The sequence below is a fragment of the Camelus ferus genome, chromosome 1, assembly GCF_009834535.1.
Source record: "Camelus ferus isolate YT-003-E chromosome 1, BCGSAC_Cfer_1.0, whole genome shotgun sequence".
Lineage (NCBI taxonomy): Eukaryota > Metazoa > Chordata > Mammalia > Artiodactyla > Camelidae > Camelus > Camelus ferus.
The window spans coordinates 55514290-55535308 of NC_045696.1; the positions used below are offsets into that span (position 1 = coordinate 55514290).

Below are 21019 nucleotides of genomic sequence, written 5' to 3' on the forward strand. Positions count from 1 at the left end.
CGCTTTAGTAATAAAAGCATTTTAAAATTCACATGAATATCTCATTTTCATGTATAGAATTTCCACTTTTCGCCTGTAAAATGAAAACTGGATTGTCTGTTACCTAATATAAGATAAAAGACTGCTGCAAAACAAAGATCTAAAATTCATCCATGCACTCCACAGATTCAGCACCTGCCATGTGCACAGAACCAAGTGCTCACCCTGGGGAGCTTGCAAGAAAGTATGAGAAAAACAAAGCGCAGCAGTGTGGAGGCGCTACCAAAGGAGCAGCACGAACTGCCATGATGTTGCTTAGGAACCTGTAAGAGTTCTGAAAAGACCTCTTACCAAAAAGTCAGGCTGGGATATAAGGCAGCCTCAGAGGAAACAGGCTCGAGCTGAGCCTAGAAGGGTAGGTAGGATGGGTATCAAGAGAAGGAGGTGAGGTGTTTCAGACCAACCAGAAGAAGATGGGAAATATGAGCAACAAAGCTGAAGAGACAGCACTGGAGTGTCCCAAAGGGGCAGTGGAAGCTTGCCATGTCGGGGGGTTGGGGGGAGCCACAGAGGACACTGAATGATGCTGCAAAAACTTTGGAATTTACCCTTTAAGATTTCTGGAGTTTGTTGTTATTACTGTTGTCAAAGGAAGGGAGAGATATGATGAAAGCAGCGTTTGACAGAAAAGTATCCTGGTAGAGAGTAAGCAATGGATCAAAGAGGGGAAAAAATGACGTAAAGACCAGCCTAGAAAACTGCTGGAATAATGCAAACTTAAAATGACAAAAATATAAATTAACGAAGGTGGTGAGGAAAGAAAGGAGAGCAAGATGTTAAGAATACCAAGAAGAAATCATTTAAAGATTCGGTGGTTCTAAGATGTGAAAAAACTGAACTATTTTTGCCTAGGAACAGGCCCTGGGATCACGCACTGCACAGCGTGATGCTGCCACAGCCTCCAAAGTCCAGGCAACATCAGAAGCTTGGGCCACACACACCACCAGTCTGCCTGAGATTTCAATGGATACCTAAAAAAATACTGCAGTGATTATGTCAAAGAGTGCTCTGCCTATGCTTTCCTCCAGGAGTTTAAGAGTATCTGGTCTTACATGCAGGTCTTTAATCCATTTTGAGTTTATTTTTGTATATGGTGTTCTAATTTCAGTCTTCTACATGTAGCTGTCCAGTTCTCCCAGCACCACTTACTGAAGAGACTGTCTCTTCTCCCCAGTATATTCTTGCCTCCTTTGCCATAGTTAATTGGCCATAAGTGTGTGGGTTTATTTCTGGGCTCTCTATCCTGATCTGTGTGTCTCTTTTTGTGCCAGAACCATACTGTTTTGATTACTGTAGTTCTGTAGTCTGAAGTCAAGAAGCATGATTCCTCCAGCTCCATTCTTCTAAAGATGCATTTGGCTATTCGGGGTCTTTTGTGTTTCCATACAAATTTTAATTCTTTTTGTTCTCACTCTGTGAAAAATGCCATTGGTATTTTGATAGGGATTGCACTGAGTCTGTAGATTGCCTTGGGTAGTATGATCATTTTAACAATACTGAGTCTTGTCATACCAATAGGCACATGAAAAAATGCTCAGTATTGCTAATTATCAGAGAAATGCAAATCAAAACTACAATGAGGTATCACCTCACACCTGTCAGAATGGCCAGCATTCAAAAGTTTACAAATGATAAATGCTGGAGAGGGTGTGGAGAAAAGGAAACCCTCCTACACTGCTGGTGGGAATGTAATTTGGTCAACCATTATGGAAAACAGTATGGAAAGTCCATCAAAAAACTAAAAATAGACTTACAATATGATCCAGCAATCCCACTCCTGGGCATATATACAGGGAGAACTCTAATTCAAAAAGACACGTGCACCCCAATGTTCTTAGCAGCACTATTTACAATAGCCAAGACATGGAAACAACCTAAATGTCCACTGACAGATGACTGGATAAAGAAGCTGCAGTATATTTATACAATGGAATACTATTCAGCCATAAAAACTGACAACATAATACCATTTGCAGCAACATGGATGTTCCTGGAGAATGTCATTCAAGTGAAGTAAGCCAGAAAGAGAAAGAAAAATACCATATGAGATTGCTCATATGTGGAATCTAAAAAAAAAAAAAACATGAATACAAAACAGAAACAGACTCATAGACATAGAATACAAATTTGTGGTTGCCAAAGGGGCGGGGTGTGGGAAGGGACAGACTGGGATTTCAAAATGTAGAATAGATAAACAAGATTATACTGTATAGCACAGGAAAATATATACAAGATCTTATGATAGCTCACAGTGAAAAAAATGTGACAATGAATATATATATGTTGACATATAACTGAAAAATTGTGCTCTACACTGGAATTTGACACAACGTTGTAAAATGACTATAACTCAGTAAAAAATGTTATAAATAAATAAATAAATAAAAGTTATGTTCACACTGAAAAAAAAGCAGCTGTGGTATATTTATACAATGGAATACTACTCAGCCATAAAAAATAATAAAATAATGCCATTTGCAGCAACACAGATGGACCTAGAGATCATCATTCTAAGTGAAGTAAGTCAGAAAAAGAAAGAAAAATATCATATGATATCACTTATATGTGGAATCTAAAAAAAAAAGAAGACACTAATGAACTTATCTACAAAACAGACTTACAGACATAGTAAACAAACTTATGGTTACCAGGGGAGGAAGGGGGTGGGAAGGGATACATTGGGAGTTGGAGATTTGCAGATACTAACTACTATATATAAAATAGATAAACAACAAGTTTCTACTGTATAGCACAAGGAACTATATTCAATATCTTGTAATAACCTAAAATGAATATATATGTATATGTGTGACTGAAACATTATGCTGTACACCAGAAATTGACACAACACTGTAAACTGACTATACTGCAATTAAAAAAAGAAAAAAAATAGTGAGTTTTCCCATCCAAGGACACCGTATATCTTTCCATCTGTTTGAGTCATCTTCAATTTCTTTCATCAGTCTTTGGAGTACAGGTCTTTATGTCTATATACAGATATAGATAGATATATATACACATGCACATACATACACACAAACTGCCATGTATAAAATTAGATACATGTGTGTGTGTACATATTAGCAAGCATATATGAAATAGAAGGGCCAGTAAAGGTTTTGTGAAGTATGTGGAAAAGCTGAAGCAGTTCACCTGCCATATTTGGGTAACTGGAATGGAAGGAGTTGGGGCAAGGGTTCCACTCCCCTCTTACTCAAGTCAAAGAGAAAGAGAAAGAAAGCTAGCCTGCCAACTTCCACTGTGTCGAGAGAATCTGAGGCAAGAATTCAAGATTATTTTTGTGTTCATGGTCATCATCGTCAGTTTATAGAATATTCGTTAGGCACTGACAGAGTAAGCAGATTTGATTATTTCAATGCAGGCAGATGGCTTGGTCGTGAGAATCGTGAAGAGATTTACTGAGCGGCTTCATCAGATCAAGGACATTATGGAATTAAAGGGCTCCAAGAGACCTTACTGGTCCAGCTCCCAGTGGCTCACAACATTACACTTTCTTACTAATGAGAAATACAACTCAACCCCCTGAATTCGAAGTAACCAGGGAAGGAGGAGGGAAGAGCACAATTAATTTGTTCAAAGAAGTGCAAATGTTAGGATGGAAGCTGGAAATATAGATTGATCAAAGGGCAGATGAAACATATCTTGCTCTGAGAACAATAAAATCATGAATTAGGAAGAATTAAAAGACACTTCCAAAAAATATTTTCATGAAAATAATCATATTTGAGAAACTATAACTATTTTGGAGCACAAAACTCAAGAACCTTCTCTACTAGTGTGTTTTAGCTTCAGGAAAAATTTAATGATCTGACAATAAACTATACTTACCAAGGAAACACAGTAGGCAGTGAGTTTATGAATCTCAAAATTATTTTGGAAATTCTGCCAATGTGACTAATGTCCATTAGGGAGACCACCTGGCTTTGTATGGAAACATCCTCTTTCATGAAAATGCACAAAGAACAGCTGGGAAACATTATCAATGATATAAGTCAGAATTAAATGTGCTTGACCACGCTCCTCCAGAGCTTTAAGTATCACTACCTCCCCCAAACTCAACGGTTTTTTTTTAAAGCTCCCAGGCTTTTCACTTTTAATCAACAATAACACTACTAAAATGTCTATATTCATCATGTAACCCAGAATAGATAAATTTTAGACACCTATACCTGACTTAGACCAAGAAAAGTCATTATGAGATAAAAAGCAGGGAAAAGTTATAAAAATTGCACTAAAGGACCAGAATACAGTGATTGTGGTAAAAAATTTGTCACATTTAAAGCCTGCTCACAACTGACCCTCTCCTGATACATACAATACCTGTTTATGTTATAAAGGATATAAGAAAATAAAGGTGTATGTACATAGCCTGAGTCAAAGTGAACAGAAATTAATTTTAAAATAAAATTTTAAAATAAAATTATTTATATTTAAAACCACTTTTTCTAATCTTTTTAATTCCTCAAACAGATATCACCATAAAGTCTCACTATATTGATTGGAGGAGAGGGAGAGGAACGTCAAATAACTATTTTAGGAAAAGTTTTATAAATATGTTAACCTCAGTCCTATATTATTGCCAGCTTATTTTATTGCCAATATGCTCAATACTTGGAAGCCAGGTTAAAGCATCATGAGATCACAGAGCTGGAAAAGAAGAGGCGATTACCTTATCTAACTCCCTCATTTTGCAAGTGAAAGCAGGCCTGGAAAACTGGACGAGGTCACACCTCCACTGACAACCCTGCATAGAACTCCTACCTCCTGACTCAAGTTGTGGCTGAGCAATCCTCATAACAGTAACTGCCACTCACGAAGCATTTTCTATGTGCCAGGCACTATGCTAGACAGTTTAGAGGTGGCATTTCATTTAATTTAGTACCTTCTCAACGCACTGAGGAAGACCAACTCCACTCTATATGATAATCAAACTCAAGCTCAGGACATTATAACATTCCCTAAGTCCTACAACAAATAAATGACAAGTCAGGAATTCAAACCCAGCCTGTCTGACTACACAAAGCCCATGAACTTTTACACAATGCTATCGTCTCACCCCAGATGCTGAATGTGTACAACCAAACAATTCCTCTTTGGGCAACCTAGACTACAAAAATACCTACACAAATGTAGAGGTTATATGTATAAAGATGTTCACTACATCATTAACACTGAAAAATCAGAAACAACATAAATATCCGACAAGGGGGAAACAGCTAAATAAAGTATAGTATATACACCTATGAAATACTAAATGGTCACTAAAAAGAATGTGATGGGTCCATGCAACAGATGTGGCAAGATGCCCATATCAAAGTGCTATGTTTTAAAAAATAAGTTGTAGAACAATATTGATGGCATTATTTTTTTAATTACATGTACATGCCGGCCTTGTGATTAGAAAAAGGTCTGGAACAATGCACAGCAAAAGCAGAGAATTCAGTGGGTGGAGGCAGGGTATGAGTCAATTCTTAAACACTTCTGCAGTGTTTGAACTTTTATGCCTAGGAGATGTTACTTTCAGTAATGCAAAAAATTATCATACAAAAATAAAGAATTTTAAATAAGTCTATTATTTATTTTAAAATAATGCATGCATACCCCATTTAATGTCATCCCACATAGCAGGGACTGTGTGGCTATTTGTCTCAAACACTTTTCAAAAAAAAAAAAAGAGTCTAACATTCCATTATAGTGCAGCAGCATTTCAAGTATGGTCCACAGACCTACGAGGGTCTCCAAGATCCTTTCAGAAAGCCCATGAGGTAAAAGCTTTTTTCTTAATAATGGTAAAATGTTATGTGCCCCTTTGCCTGTGTTGACATTTGCACTGATGGCGCAGAAGCCGTGGTGGGTGAGAGCGCTGGCGCCTTGGCGCAAGTCACAGTGCCGTCACTAAACTGTAGGAGAAGTCGCTGTAGTTGTCACCGTCACGCACTCCCAGTTCAAAAAGGAAATGCAGTTTCTAAAATATGTCTTTGTCAAGGAAAAACAGTAATTGTATTTAATCTTGACCTTTTATAATATTTATGAATCCCGTATGCTGCATATCAGAGCAACATGGTTGTCCCAAGGAGAAGCGCCGGGGCAGCGGTCTGAGCTCAAAACTAACTCAAGTATTCGCTTTTTCCACCGATCAGCACTTTGACTTGAAAGAACAACTCACAGACAACACTCATTCAGACAGGAATCTGGATGACATTTTCTCAAAACTGAAAAAAATAAGACTCTTGCTTTCAAGGGAAATAACTGACAACTGTTTGTTGTCAATGATAAAATTCATGCAAATAGGGAAATTTTGGAAAACTTGTATCTGCCACTGTGAGCAGAACAGCTTCCTAATACTTAAAGACTGTTCTGGTGAGATCAATGATGGTACTAACGTGGGGTTTTGGGGTTGTTTTTTACATTTTGTAAAATGTAATACACATCAATATTTGTAAGATCTGCATCAGTGAATCAATATTTTCCAGATGATCAATGAATTGTGTTACCCTCCAAATCACACATGAGTAAAAGATCCTTTTAAAGTGCAATATTCAACATCCATTAAAATGGATTTTAATATAACAGAGTAAGAAATGTTTATTGATAATGGTTTCTGATTTTGCATTGTAGCCAATCTTTTAAATCATTTAAAGTGTTTTGGTGGAATATCAAAGAAGAATAACCAGAATTATTTGAGAATGCTACCAAAATACTCCTTACTTTTCTAACTACATATCTGTGTGAGGCCAGATATTCTTCCTATATTTCAACCAAACCGAAACAACACATCACAATAAACTGAACACGGAAGCAGACAGGAGAATCCAGCTGTCTCCTAATGAGCCAGACCTTAAAGAGACTCCCAAAAACGTAAAACAGTGCCATTCTTCTAACATTTTTTGGTTTTGGAAAAATTCTTACTTGTCATAGAAATATATTATTTATGTCAACATATAATAGATTTTTTTATTGTTGTTTTTAAACTGATTTATATTTTCAAATTTTCTCAATTTCATTTTCTAACATAGTCAATACTGATAGACACAACCCACATAAACAAAAGCTCTCATGGTCCTCAACAGTCTTTAAGGCCTCAAAAATCTTCAGCACCAAAAAGTTTGAGACTCTTTGCAGTACACTGTTAATACATTTTTTATGTGTCCTGCACACTGTCTTAAGTCTTGGCCAACAAGTGCAAGTATGGCGGTCTGTATTTGCCCACAGGCAATACACAAGGTAAACTGTACTACAATTTTGTGTCTGGCAAACGATCTTAATTTGACGGGGCTGACGGAAGTTGTATAACTGACAGTGATGGACTTGGTCCAAAGAAATAAAGATTAAGTATAATGATACTTAAAATTGATGACACTAAACTTAAAAGGCGTCTTCCAGCACATTGTTGAGGATGCAGTTATGATTAGTAGAAGATTTTTGACATTTTGAAAGCAGTAAACGTCACTGTAGACTGAGAGGACGGTCCCTAAGGGAGTGAATCATAGCTGAAAGAAACTATGGCTGGAAATAAGTGGACTTCAGAGGAAGGGAAGGGGATAGGAGGGGAGGACAACCAGCAATCTCCACCTGGAGTGGCCTATAATGCACCCCTGCACCAACAGGAGCCTGATTTAGTTAATGCTCCTGTTTCCAAAAAGTCTTCTCTAGTACTTGACGCACATGATGTGAGGAAGGGGAGAGAGGGCTTAGACCACACAAGGTGTTATTTTAATTAATTATCTCCATTCTTGGGGGACTAGTTCTAACAAACAGGCGCTCAAGGACTAAGAATACCAAAGATGGAAATGGAAAACTTTGAGGTTCTAAATGGATTCCCAAAAGTCCAGTGTTGTTCTTCATTACAGGGAGCAAAACCTTCAGAAATTCCTCAAGAAAAAAAATATTTAAAAATGGACAATTTCGGTTTTAGGATTAAAGATAAGCTAGAATCAATTTTAAAAGACTTGTAAGTATTGCATTTCTAAATAAACTTCTTAAGTCACAGAATTTGAAAAGACTATGAAAACAGCTCTTGATCACCCCTGATCCACAAAATAAATAGCAAGGTTTAAAGATTAGTTGGAGTTAACACAGTCAAACGAAATTCCTAAGGAAAATTTTAGTTAAATTCTTTTTCCTTTAAAAGGGAAAAAGCATTCTTTTCAGGTAATCCAAGCACACGGGAGTACCACCTATATTAGTAACCACTCAGTCAGTCAGTCACAGTTATTTACTGAGCACTTACTGTATACGAGGCATGGTACTCTCTTTTACAAATATACACACACACACAATCATATCACAAAGTTCACTTCCTGGAACAAGGGGAAAATATTAGCACAGAACTACAGACACACTCTCACCCTCCCCCCACCAATGTCCACCTTCTAAGGTGATTTCTGGGTCTGCCTGGCTGGCTACAGGGTTCTTTTTAAACATCAATCCTGGAAATAGGTAGAGCTGAGTAATTGGAAGGACCTATGCCTGGCTAGATTTATTTACCTTACAAGAACTTAATGCTAGTAACAAAGGAACATAACACTCTCCAAAATGAAAGGAGAGGATGAGGAGGAAATAGGAGAGAAAAGAATCAACACTAATGAGAAAACAGGAGTGAGAGAGCAGATTTTTACACAAGCTACTACTGTGAACAGGGAGACGCTGGGCAGAGGTGGGTAAAGGGATTCTCTAGATTAGAACTTTTCTTAAAGCTTTCACTGGTGTGATCTTCAATGAACTGGTGAAAATTTAAATTTCTTTTCATTTTTAAAAAATATTGGATTAATAAGTCATTTAAGAATGGCCTAGAAATGGCCCCATTACATTAGAGTTGCACTCACAATGTCAGACTGTGTTATTGTGACCCTCAGTGAAGAAAAAAAAAAACAACAACCCTGAATTTCCAATCCCACAAACCTATTATACCTTAACCATCTGTCTCAACCCTAAAGCCTGACCACTATCATTACGGGCCACTAAAGTTGGCCTAATTCTCTGAAGATTCTTCCAAAGAACTTACTGTGGTACAAGAATTTCCTGAACTCAGCACTTCTGGGATCTCAACTTCTTTACCGGCAATGCTTTTCTAAATAAAAGTGTGCACCTAACCCTGCCAGTCCGTTACCTCTCTCAGGATGAAAATGCTAAATCAAGAGAAACCAGTAAGTAGATTTCTAAGAATTTTTTAATGAATAGACTTTTTGCTCACATTGGCAAACTGCATTGGTTGAATCCTGTTTTATAAACATAAAATTTTAATGATATTAATGAAAATGTGATCTTCCTGTAACACAGGAGCGAGGCAGAGCCACACCACAGGGCCCCTATGTAGTATCCAACCACGGTAATGATGAACTGGTATCGGATCAATGGCTGAGTCTACCATTTGTGAAATTAGGAAACAGGTTTCTTTTCTTTGACTGACTCCACATTTCTGCAATTTTAAAACCATCACAGATGCAAACTACTAATATAGTCTCTTTCTTAGGTGGTAGGAAACCAGCTACAGAGGAAATCAATTACCCAAACTTTAACAGGAAGAAATCCTTCCAGTTTAGTAAGATCAGTTTAACTAATAAGTAAACTAATTAACTTTCCACTTTTAAGACCAAAATCGGCTCAAATCAGATGGCATTTTGAAAATCACCCAAGAACTGACAACCTCTCTTAAACTAGTTACTCTCAAAGTATGATCAAGGGAGGATCTCAGAGCCTCCGGATGGTCTGAGGGCTGCCCTCAAAACCCAAAGGTTAGATGTGTAAGTGCCAAGGAGTCCCCATCAAACAAAGAAGGAGGAAGTTGAGGGAACCATGTTTACTTGAAGTGACTAGACCACCACAGAGCCAGCAATGCTACCTCAAGCTGCCTAATATAGAAACAAATTGGTATCAATGGTGTAGATAACAACATATTCAGAATTCCTATTCTAAATAGACTAGTTATAGATGGGAATTTCAGGGGAATGCCACAATTTTCCCAATTTCCTCCCAACTCAGCTAGTCCTTGCAGACCTGTGTTCTGTAAAACTCAGAGCAGCTAAAGAATCCCATGCACCAGCACATCACCTTGTTTGACACTAAATCACATGGCTTAAGTATGAAGATTCAAATGAGACTTCTCATTATAAATGCTTCCACTATCAAAGTGTGAAAACACATTTGAAAATGTGCCATATACTGTTACTGGGGGGAAAAGGTTTTATCCATTGCATCATTATCTTGGGTCTGACAACAGTTCTGAGTATAACATTTTTTAAGTACTTGGTCACTTAATATTTAAATTGCTTTGTGAATAATCCATGTTGAATATACAGTGCACTGGATTTAATTTCTCTAAAATCTTCATCCAGCAGCTGTCACCTTTCATGTAGGTCAAACTACAGATTTTTACTAAAAAGTGAAGCCTTCCAAAACAGTTTCAAAATCATAAAGCTAAGAAATGAAGGTTTAAATAAATTTGCTAATTTATAATGCTAACATTTAGGCTCACAGTTCTTTTCACTTTCATTGCATTTTATTTGGTCTTTTATACATTTTTCTTAGATTCTGGAAAGTTATCTGCTATTTCAAGGAATCACAAGTAGTACAGGACACACCTAAGCCATATATAACCCACTGGTGGGACTAGACAGAAGTTAACTTTTTAATTCAAATTCCCTTTGAAGTTACTCCATAGAGATTTAAACAAAAATAAAAACAGAAATTTCCTGACAACCATTTTCTTTCAAAAACATAAGAGACTATTTCCACCTTTGGTGCACTCCCCCATTGTAGTGGCCAATGCTGCAATGGTTATTTATTTAGCATCCATTTTCCTCCTCTCCCTTCATAACGGAGCCAACTTTGTTCAGATATCCACTCCTCCTCCTCGTTCCGCATTCAAAGTCCTAGGAATGGGCCCTAATTCATTCACTCCAACTGTGCCCCTGACTGGTTCAAGAACTTAATGCAGTCAGGACATGGCATTCTCCTGGAGACTCATGCTGGGCACCCAGTAGCTATTCATCCTCGTCCTCTCCCCATCTTCAGTTAAATGAGTATCAGTGGTTTATCCATGGCCTATTAAATAAAGCTCAAACAGCATTCAATGTTCTCTACCATCCTTTTACTTCCTTTTTAGATGTTTCTGCTTTGCACACATCTCCTGCTCTATCCCTTCTAGAGCATGCCCCTGCACTTTCCATTTCATATTCTACACCCAGGCTGTTCCTTGGCTAGGAAAGCCCAACCATCCCCATTGCAGCCAATTTAAATCCTACTCGTGCAAAGTCCAGATCAAAAGTAAACCTTTCCATGAAGTCTCCCTTGACATCACCAAAAAAAAATGGCACTCATCACATATTCTTGTATCATAAATCACTTGTGCACGCTTACAGCTTGTTTTAAAACTGCAAACTCCTCAAGGGCTGTGGGCAAACTCCTGTGCACCTTAGTCTTCCACCACCACTCCTCCCCACCAGACACCCAAGGGCACAGAGAGGTAGTTCAGTAAATATTTGTTGAACAAATGAACACATTTTTTTGAGGGTTGGAAGTGCCTCTACAGAATAGATTATCACAAAGGCTGAAATGTCCTTGGACGTCTTTAAAAACAGCCTAGTATGGTTTAGGAATAGTTCAACGGAAGGAAAAGAAACAAATCAGATGACCTTGTAAGGCTGATTCTGTGAATTTCATCAACTCTTTAAAAAGTCTTGCCTAATAATTCAAAAACAAACCATACGCAAATGCGGTTTACAAAAAAAGAGTGGCACTTGCTATGATATACAAGGGTTAACAACACATTTTTACCCAAAATTTCAGCTGTTCTTATAGTAACATTTGTAAGTTTCAGTTACGTCCAAGGGATGATTTAAAAGCCCATTATCTCTATCTTATTTCACTCTTAAAGGAAGTAGGACAGAAAAATGTTGGCCCTCTCACAGAAGTAACCAGACAAAATTAATTTGGAAGCACAAGTTGATATAATGTACATAATGACATCACATCATCACTAAATATATGCCTACAGAAGTCTAGGGAAGTTATCTGTAATTTTGATTATTTCCTTCCCTAGCCTCTATGGAAAAGGTACACAGAAGTTTTATATTCCTTTCTCCCATCCCTTAAATTGCATTTGTACAAATTACATTGGCTAAGATACGGTTACTTCAAGACCTATTATCAGTTATCAGTTCAAATAAGGTCATAAATTTATGGGAAACACACTGGTATCTCCAGAAAGAAGAAACAGTACTAACCAAGGTATGCCATGAGTCCATGAACCAGATTTTTAAGTAAAATCATTCGGAATAAATCTCACTAAATCTCAACAATCAATTAAATGGAAGAGAAAACTTGATACGACAGGACAGAACAGTCAAAAAAAGAAAGGGCACTGTATAAAACGAAAATCAGGGTCCAAATATGATGGCTATTCATAGTAAATAAAATATAAGAAAGATTAAAGATAAAGTAGAAAATTAAATTTAAGTACATTTTTAACAGTTAATAAGAAAATTAAACATATGTTTATTTCTTTTGTTCTAATATTGCTATATTCTACGTTTCTCTGTAAGTCAATTTAAATCCTTTTGAGGAAGAAACCAGACTATAAAAAAGATAAATTCTTGTTTTCGAATATAGTGTAGCACACTGTAGAGTTATTTCTTAAATAAATATCACATTTTCAGTCATAACCTGCAAATACTCGTTAAAGATTTTGGTAAAGCTACAATTTAAAGTTTTCCAAATTATTTTAAAATCATCTCCAGTTTTCCCAGAGCCGCCTGGTAACGGAAAAGATTCTAAATCCTGTTTCTCCCTGGCAGTGGTAAGGGAGCTCGTTATCTAAAAAGGGCAAAGAGCGGGGTTGGGGTCAGAGTCAGGTTCAGGGCCCGTGGTAACGGAGCGGCGTGCGCAGTTACCTCTCGGGTGGGAACACCTGTGCTGCACCGGGGGCGCGGGCGCCGCCGGGGCAGCAGCCGCCGCGGGTGGACGGGTGAGCGCGTGAGCCTCAGCAGACAGCAACGAACACGGCCTCCGAGAAAGTTGGGCTCCCTAGCCCGGCCCCGGCGAGAAGGCTGTTTGCTCCCCGGACAGCCTCCGCCGGGCCCGCCTGGCCCCACCGGGACTGGGGCTCGGCTACTCACCGTGCAGAGAGAGGAGTAGCAAAGGCGCCAGAGGGGAGCCCCGACAAGTCATCCCGGGGCCGCGGGGAGCGCGCCCGCCGCCCGCCTGGCTCCTCGTCGCGGCAGCGGAGGCGCGGGTCGGGCTCTCGGCGCTCTCGGGGCAGCCCGGTCCTCCGAGACCCGCCGCCCGGCCGCAGTCCGCCCGGCGGGGCTGGGACGGTGGGACGCGCAGAAAACGAAGCAAGTGCTGCTCCTGCGCCGCCCGGCTCCGAGGAAGCTGAGCTGCGACCAGGCGCGTCCCGGGCTCGCCCGCCTCGTCCCGCGGCGCCAAGGCCACCTCGCGCTGCCCCAGGACCCGCCGGCCCCTCGAGCCGCCCGGGGAGCCACTCCCCCCAACTCTCGCCCGGCTCCTCGGGCAGCAGCCCGGCTTCGGCTCCGCTGCGCGCCGCCCACTCGCCCCGCTCCGTCTCCCGGGCAACGGCGGCTCCAGCGCGACGCCTGGCGGCCCACCCGCGGAGCGAGCGCGGCGCGCAGCTGGCGCGGCCCTGGCCACCTGTGCGCCGGCCGCCCGCTCCCCGCACGCCTCCGCGATCGCCGGGCACCCGGGACTGGCGGCGTCCTCGCCCGCAGGCTGGGCTCCTCTCCTGTCCGGAACCGCTTCTCAGACCGGTGGTGTCAGTCCTGAGCCCCAGAGAGCTCCACAACGAACTTCACCCTGGCCTGCGTCCAAACCAGCGAGATCTTTTCTGTTGCAGTTTTCAGATGATTTCTATTTGGCCATTTCATTTTCTCTCAATCCTCTCTTCTATAACTTAAATAATCCGAAAGAACCTGACTCTGGCAAAATTAAGAATCGATGTATATGTATGACTGAAACATTATGCTGTACACTAGAAACGGACACAACATTGTAAACTGGTTTAAATATCATTTTCTGAAACTAATTTCAAGTATTTGTTAACCAGTAATGCTTTTATTTTAGTGTTAACTAGAGATGCTTTTATTGTGGTGGTTATTACTTTGGTTGGGTTTTTATTTTTTGTTTCTTGTTTATTTCAGTTGGGTGGGAAGAGAGACCTCACTGGCAACTGAAATTGTTTTACTTAAATATCTACCTACATCGTTTCTTGTAAAACCTAATATTCATTCCTTTTCCAATGAATTTGCTGCTCTCTTTCTTAAAGCCCAACGTCCCATTCTGCTTCAGCCTCCCATCCAAGCCTTCTAGATTTGAGGACATACCTCCCCCCAGGGAATGTTACACCATTCTGGTCAATTTCTACAGCAACATTGATTATGATTCTTAGAGCCATTCAGAAATTCTGAGCCCCCATCTGGCAGATACAATCCTCCCAGGGCAACTCAGAAACAAAAATAGTATGCACAGGAGAAAGACAAATACATAAAACATGTCTTCATTTGGACAAAGATTGGGAGACAAATGTAAAAATTAAAATAGTATCAAATGGTGAAGTGAGGGATGTACTTTTTCTCTTTTGAAAATGTTGCTGTTGTAATTTCAGGTTTAAAAAGGGAACACATTATGAAATGCAAGTCACCTTCAACAAGAATACCCTGAAAAAATACAGTTTGATTATGGATCACATGAATCAAATAAAATGCCTCGACTTTGCTGACTACTTCCAGTTTGCTAGAATCCCTTACCAGATCTCTAATGGCAAGAGAAGAGTGATATGACAATATAGAATTTCAGATATTAACAGATGTTTATTATTTCAAACAGGTCATCACTGGGCTCATTTCCATTCTTTTAAACTCCAGAGTAAGGAGTAGATTTTTTTTCTCCATACAGTTCAGTTCCTTACTTTGTCTTGTACGTATTCCTACATTCTATCTAACCAGCCCTAAGCAAAGTATAAGAGTAAGTCATATAAGGAAAAAAGCAAGGAAGCTGCCAAGTGGTGGGTGCTACTCAGAGCAGGACTTTGCTTCACTATAACCCCAGACTTAAATATAGAGGTAGAATATTTATTCTTTAACTAAATAAATAGCCCAATAATCTAGGCTTAAAAGCCTTGATAAAGCAATTTACTTAATATATCTCTTAGTACATCAATTCAGCAGATATTTCCTGAGTATCTACACTGTGTAATGCTCTGGGTTGAAAGTTAAAGTATAAGATATGAACCTCACCCTTAAGTAACTTTCAGTCGCACTTGGGATATATCTGCAGTGTTATGAATCAGTGCAGAAAGAGAGCTATCCTGCCTCTTTGTCACCATAGTGTACTCCTGCCTTGCCAGACAGGAGCTGGTGAGTTTTTAAGAGGACAGGGTGCTCACTGTTTGGTAGAGCAGCCCTTCTAATTGAAAAAGAAGTGTGGCTTCTGAATGGTGACTAGGGATGATCAGATTTCAAGAGGCAATCTGGCTGCTCAGAAGCACAGGGGCAGATGGTAGATGGTGGACCCAAAGGAAGCAAATCAGAAGTCTTGGAAGCTGTACACAGAGGCTTCCAAAAGAAAACTTTCACAGGAAACAAAGGAAAAAATGTGCTATGTTAATTCACAGAAATAATACCCCTGACGTGGACTTTAAGGAAATTTTTTATTAGTACTGAGTTATATCAACTCTTTTATCCTAATCTGCCTTATGACCACAGTAGGATTTCTTTATATCTCTTAATTATTCTGAGTGTTAAAGCAACAGACAACACCTTTCATTTGTATAATGCTTTATAAATTTCCAAGTGCTTTCACCTGTATTATCTGATTTGATGCTCACAGCAACCGCAGAGAGTAGGCAAGGCAAATAGTATTACTCCCTCTGAACTCACTAAGATACTGAGTCTCAAAAAGATCAAGGGACACCTCATGGATTGCAAACACCAGTGGGCAGAACTGACACCAAGGGGTAGAACCAGAACCAACCTTACAGTTTTTTCAACCACACCACAAAATCTTTTTGTTTTATCTCTTTATAGACCAATATCTAAAGAAATGTATATGAACCACGGTGTCTTAAAGCTAACTGTGGGGAACAATGCAGTTGCCTCCCCAACATTTATCCCACCTCCACCACCACTGCCCCACCCCTACATGAGTAGCTGTAAAATCTGGATGAGACTAGCCCCACCCTCACCTCTAGGGACGCAATGGTTGGTTTATCTGACCATGGAAGAGATGGAGAGGGGAATGCCTGGGACGTGGAACCCTGGTAAAAGACTCTGATGTAGTGATATGATAATCTTGGATCAAAAACACTGATGATAGATAAAAAAACAAATTTCTTCTGTATAGCACAGGGAATGATATTCAATATCTTGTAATAACCTTTAATGAAAAAGAATATGAAAACTAATATATGTATATATATGCATGACTGGGACATTATGCTGCACACCAGAAATTGACACATTGTAACCAACTATACTTCAATTTAAAAAAATGAAAAAAAAAAAAACCAAAAAACATTGATGACCTGAGAATACAGTCAACTTCTAAATATTTAAATAGGAATTATCCAAATTCAAATTAGTCCTAGACCAGCTTCTCCCTTCCGCCCATCAAAATGCTGGACCATCTCTTTCCCCAATCAGTTACTCTGCATTCAAGAATGGAAAATTAATTTTATGATTAGCTTAGGAAAAACATAATTAGGAAAGAAAAACTATGGAGGGAATTATAAGGCTCTCCAAAGCTAAATATAAATTATTTTAATTAGCTATTTTAAATTATTAATAGCAGCTATTCCTCTCCACTCATGTATATAATTAAAGGTTAATTTAAGTTTTTGAGAATGTTTGTCTATGGAATGTTTTATGAGAACACCATTCATAGAGTTAGAAAATACCGTGTTGCTCCTTGTTTGAGCCAGTAACTCATTCTGTAACTATTTTAACCTAGCTGCCGAGAACCAGGTATAGTCTAGAGCGGAGCTCGGTCCTTTTAGAAGTGAAATTCTTCTCCCCTTCCCCTTTGTGAAGAGGCAGTAAAGTCTAAAATAATAATAAAGGAGTGCAGATGATAATAGTGGAATCATGAGAGTAAAGCAACAAGCAATCTAATAAAGGTTTATCATCTGTTAAGACATTAAACAGATCATTTAGTATTTTAAAACAGCCTTCTCAAATTTTGGATCAACTTATCACCTAGATATATTGACAGCTTAGTCTTTCTTATGGCTGTTTCTTCCTGCTTCTCTGGTAATTCTTGCAGGATAGGGTTTACACACAGGTGCACAGCACCTCCACCCCCCTCACCACAGCCCAATCTCTATCACCGTTGTGAATATTGCCGAAGTAACATTTCACACCTTCATTCATTTGGGGAAAAATTGGCTCTTTTGTTGAAACTATTTTATTATGAACACCTTTATTTTTAAGCGAAGTTATTCTCTGAGTGGGGCTAAGTGTAACAAAGGGCTACTGAATTCATTCTGATGGCAAATTTAAAATGGCACCACTACCTTTTTTAGCACTTGAAAAGGACAAGTGCATAAGAAGCATTTTATGTCACCTGAAAATTGTTCATATTCTTTCTTATAAGGAAAATAACTTTTAAGTATTCTTCAAAGTATCTTTACCAGTTTTCACTAACCTAAATTAATCTGCCTCAAACTCTGCCACTTGATTTTACATAGTGCGGTGTCGGCAATTGGTAACTTTTTTTTTTAAATCCTGATGAGTTTTCCCTAGACTTTTAAAGCATAGATCAGACTTTCATTTCTGACAACAAAACAGATGAGAGACCTTGACTTAAAAAAATGAGAAATCATTTTTTAAAATGTAAATGAATTGATGAGCTCTCAATAAATACGGAAAAATCGAGCCAAAATCTCGAAGAAGGAGTGCTTCTACGATGAGCTAGTCTCAGCACAGCACCCAGAGTGACCCTGTTAGGTCAGATCAGGTCACTCCTCTGCCCAAGTCCTTCCAATGGCTTCCTGTCTCACTCAGCGTGAACGCTTAAGTCCCAGCTGTAAACAAAAGGGCTTGTGTTACATTTCTACTGCTGTTGTCATAAATTACTACAAACAGTGGCATAAAGCGACATAAATTTATTATTTCATAGTTCTGAGGTCAAAACTCCAAAGTGAGTCTCCTTAAGTAGCCATCTGATCTCAGGATGGTAACAGAGCTATGTTCTTTTCTGGAGAATCCATTTCCTTACATTCTTCAGCCTCTGGAGTTGACCTTTTTTCCTTGGCTCGTGGCCCCCTTCCTCCATCTTCAAAGCTATCAACACAGGGCTCAGTCCTTGTCACACTGCCATCTCTCTGACTCACTCCCTCCTTCCTCCTTCCACACTTAAGGATCCTTGAATGATCCAAGATAATCTCATCTCAGGTCAGTTGAACAGTGACCCTAATTCCATGTGCAATCATACTCTCCCTTTGCCGTGTAAGGTCACATATCCACGGGTTCTAGGGATTAGGAAGGGGGCCTCATTGGTTGTGGGGTTGGGGGTATTATTCTGCTTACCACAACGCCTAACTTGGTCGGGTCCCCCATGACCTCTCTAATCACTGATTCATTTTCCCTCCCTCGCTCTGCACTGACGGCCATGATCTCCTCAATGTCCCTTGAACACGCAGAAGCATGTTCACTTCAGGGCCACTGAAACTGTTCTGTCCCCAGATTTTTGCATAGCTCTCCTTTCACTTCCCCGCAGTCTTTTCTTACATGTCACCTGAAGTGAAGCATTTGCTGACCTTTCTGTCTAAAATAAAAAGTGTGAAGGCATTTTTAAATCTCTTTCCCTATTGTATTTTTTCTAAGCACTCCATCACTAACACACTTTCTGTTTTACTTGGTAATCTTGCCTGTTTACGTCTGCATCACCTGATAGAACCAATGAGGACAGGGATTTTGATTTGTTTTATTCGTTGCTGAATTCTTGGTACCTTTAACAGTGCCTGGCACATAGCAGACACTGAATAAACATTTTGAATAGATGAATCAGTGATTGAAGCAAAATTTCACCAGACTGAAACCAACCAGAACACACTCTGACCACAGTGATATGAAGCTAGGCATCAGTAACAAGATGGACACAACACACACGAACTTGGATGTTAAGAAGGCACCTCTAAATAATTCAAGATCTAAGATGAAATCATAAAGGAAGCTAAAAAGTATTTAGAAGAAAACAATAATAAATATATTTTATATTAAAGTCTGTGAAATGTGGCTAGAATATATACTTGGAGACTTAAAGCCTTAAATAAATGTTCATGTTAAAAAACATGAAAGCCTATATCTTGGCAATTATAAATACTGTTGCTGTTAATAGTAGGGTGTATGTATCATTTTGAATTAATTCTTATTTTGTGGTTGGCTTTATTCTTTTGATAACTATGTAAGTTTAAAAAGCTAAAGCTCTAAACATTTTTAGAAACAATGAACAGTACATATATGTAAATTTAAAAAAATTCATGCAGTATACCGTGTATATGTATTTAGATGCAATATATTGTATATATGCAGTCAGATTGTAACTATTCTACCTAATAAAACTGAAAAATGAAAAAAAAAGATGAAAGCCTAAACACAAGTGAATTAAGATCTAGCTTAAGAATTTTGACAAAGAAAATAAAATAGGTCCAAAGAAAAGAGGAGTAAGATAATAAAGAGATAAAATTAATAAGATATTAAACAAACATATAAAAGAGATGATAAACAAAGGCAAAAGTTGGTATCTTGAAAAGCTTAATTAAATTAACCAAACTGTGGTGAGACTAATCTAAATCAAAAATGAGATAAAGTGCTCAAATAATTTCAGAATAAACATGGAGAGATCACTACAGATGCTGCAGATATTAAAAAGATAAGGAGAAAAATGAACAATTCTATGTCAATAAATTTGAAAACTTGGAAGAAATGAACAAACTCCTAGAAAAATATAACTTATCAACACTTGTTCAAAAATGAACATAAGACCTGAATCGTCTTATACGGGTAAGGTAATTGAAGTAACAGTGTAAAATCTTCCTACAAATAAAACTTCCTATCCAGACAATTAATACCAGCAATTTTTATTAAATAATCAGGAAATTAAAAATTCCAGTCTTTTGCAAAGTATCTAAGAATACAGAAAAAAGCTGAAATACTCCTCAACTCATTTTATGATGCTAGTATTATACTGAATACCAAATATTGGCAAAGATAATGGTAGACGGGGACAAGGGCCCATTTCCATCATCGAGAGAGATGCAAATGAATATTTGGAAACCAAATCCAGTGATGTATGAAAAGGCTAATGCATCACACCAATTGAATTTATTTCAGGAATGTAAGATTAGTTTAATACTTGAAAAATAATGCCATTCATACATTAATAGATGAAAGGAGAAAAATCATGTGATCATTTCATTAAGTGTCTGAGTAGGCAAGGCTTTGAGAAATTTAGTTGCCACTCCTGGAGTAGTAAAATCAGCATAAAACTGTGGAGTAGGTGACCACTTTTTATGGCACTATACTGCTTAAAGGACGAAGATAACATGCTCAAATCCCTAAATTCTGGGCTCAAGTCCTGGACTGAAACGTAGGTGCTTTCTAAGAGTGTGCTAAAAGAATGTTAGTTACCTCTTAAAGATTCAGGGTTGAAATAGGTTCAGGGCCTCATAATCACTTTCAAAAATAAGGTCTGTAGCCTTTATATCTCAGTCATTTCTTTGTCATTTAAATAGTTAGAGTTTTAACTAACACTTTTTCTTTCCTTTTCCCCATTATTTTACTTAGGATGTGATGGTGGCAGGTAGCTTTACAGTTAGTCCACAGACTGAACAATATCAAGACAGAAGAACAACCCAAGAAGAAGAATGGGTATCACCGCTGGACTTAAATCTGGAAACCATAACTAATATTAGACTTTGGGTTGTCTTCTAAGATGGAAGAATTAAGTG

At 38.6% G+C, this 21019-nt stretch overlaps 1 protein-coding gene across 2 annotated transcripts in view; it reads right to left on the reverse strand.

Moving 5' to 3' along the window:
• Positions 1–13538, reverse strand: part of IGSF11 (immunoglobulin superfamily member 11) — a 111778-nt gene extending 98240 nt beyond the window's left edge. Inside the window, exon 1 of one of the 2 annotated variants that reach the window (XM_032479720.1) lies at positions 13176–13538. In XM_032479720.1, the coding sequence (XP_032335611.1) occupies positions 13176–13227 (52 nt within the window). In that variant the 5' untranslated portion in view covers positions 13228–13538. The remainder of the gene's footprint in view (positions 1–13175) is intronic. The other variant, XM_032479721.1, reaches the window with a different exon arrangement.
• Positions 13539–21019: the final 7481 nt, after the last annotated feature.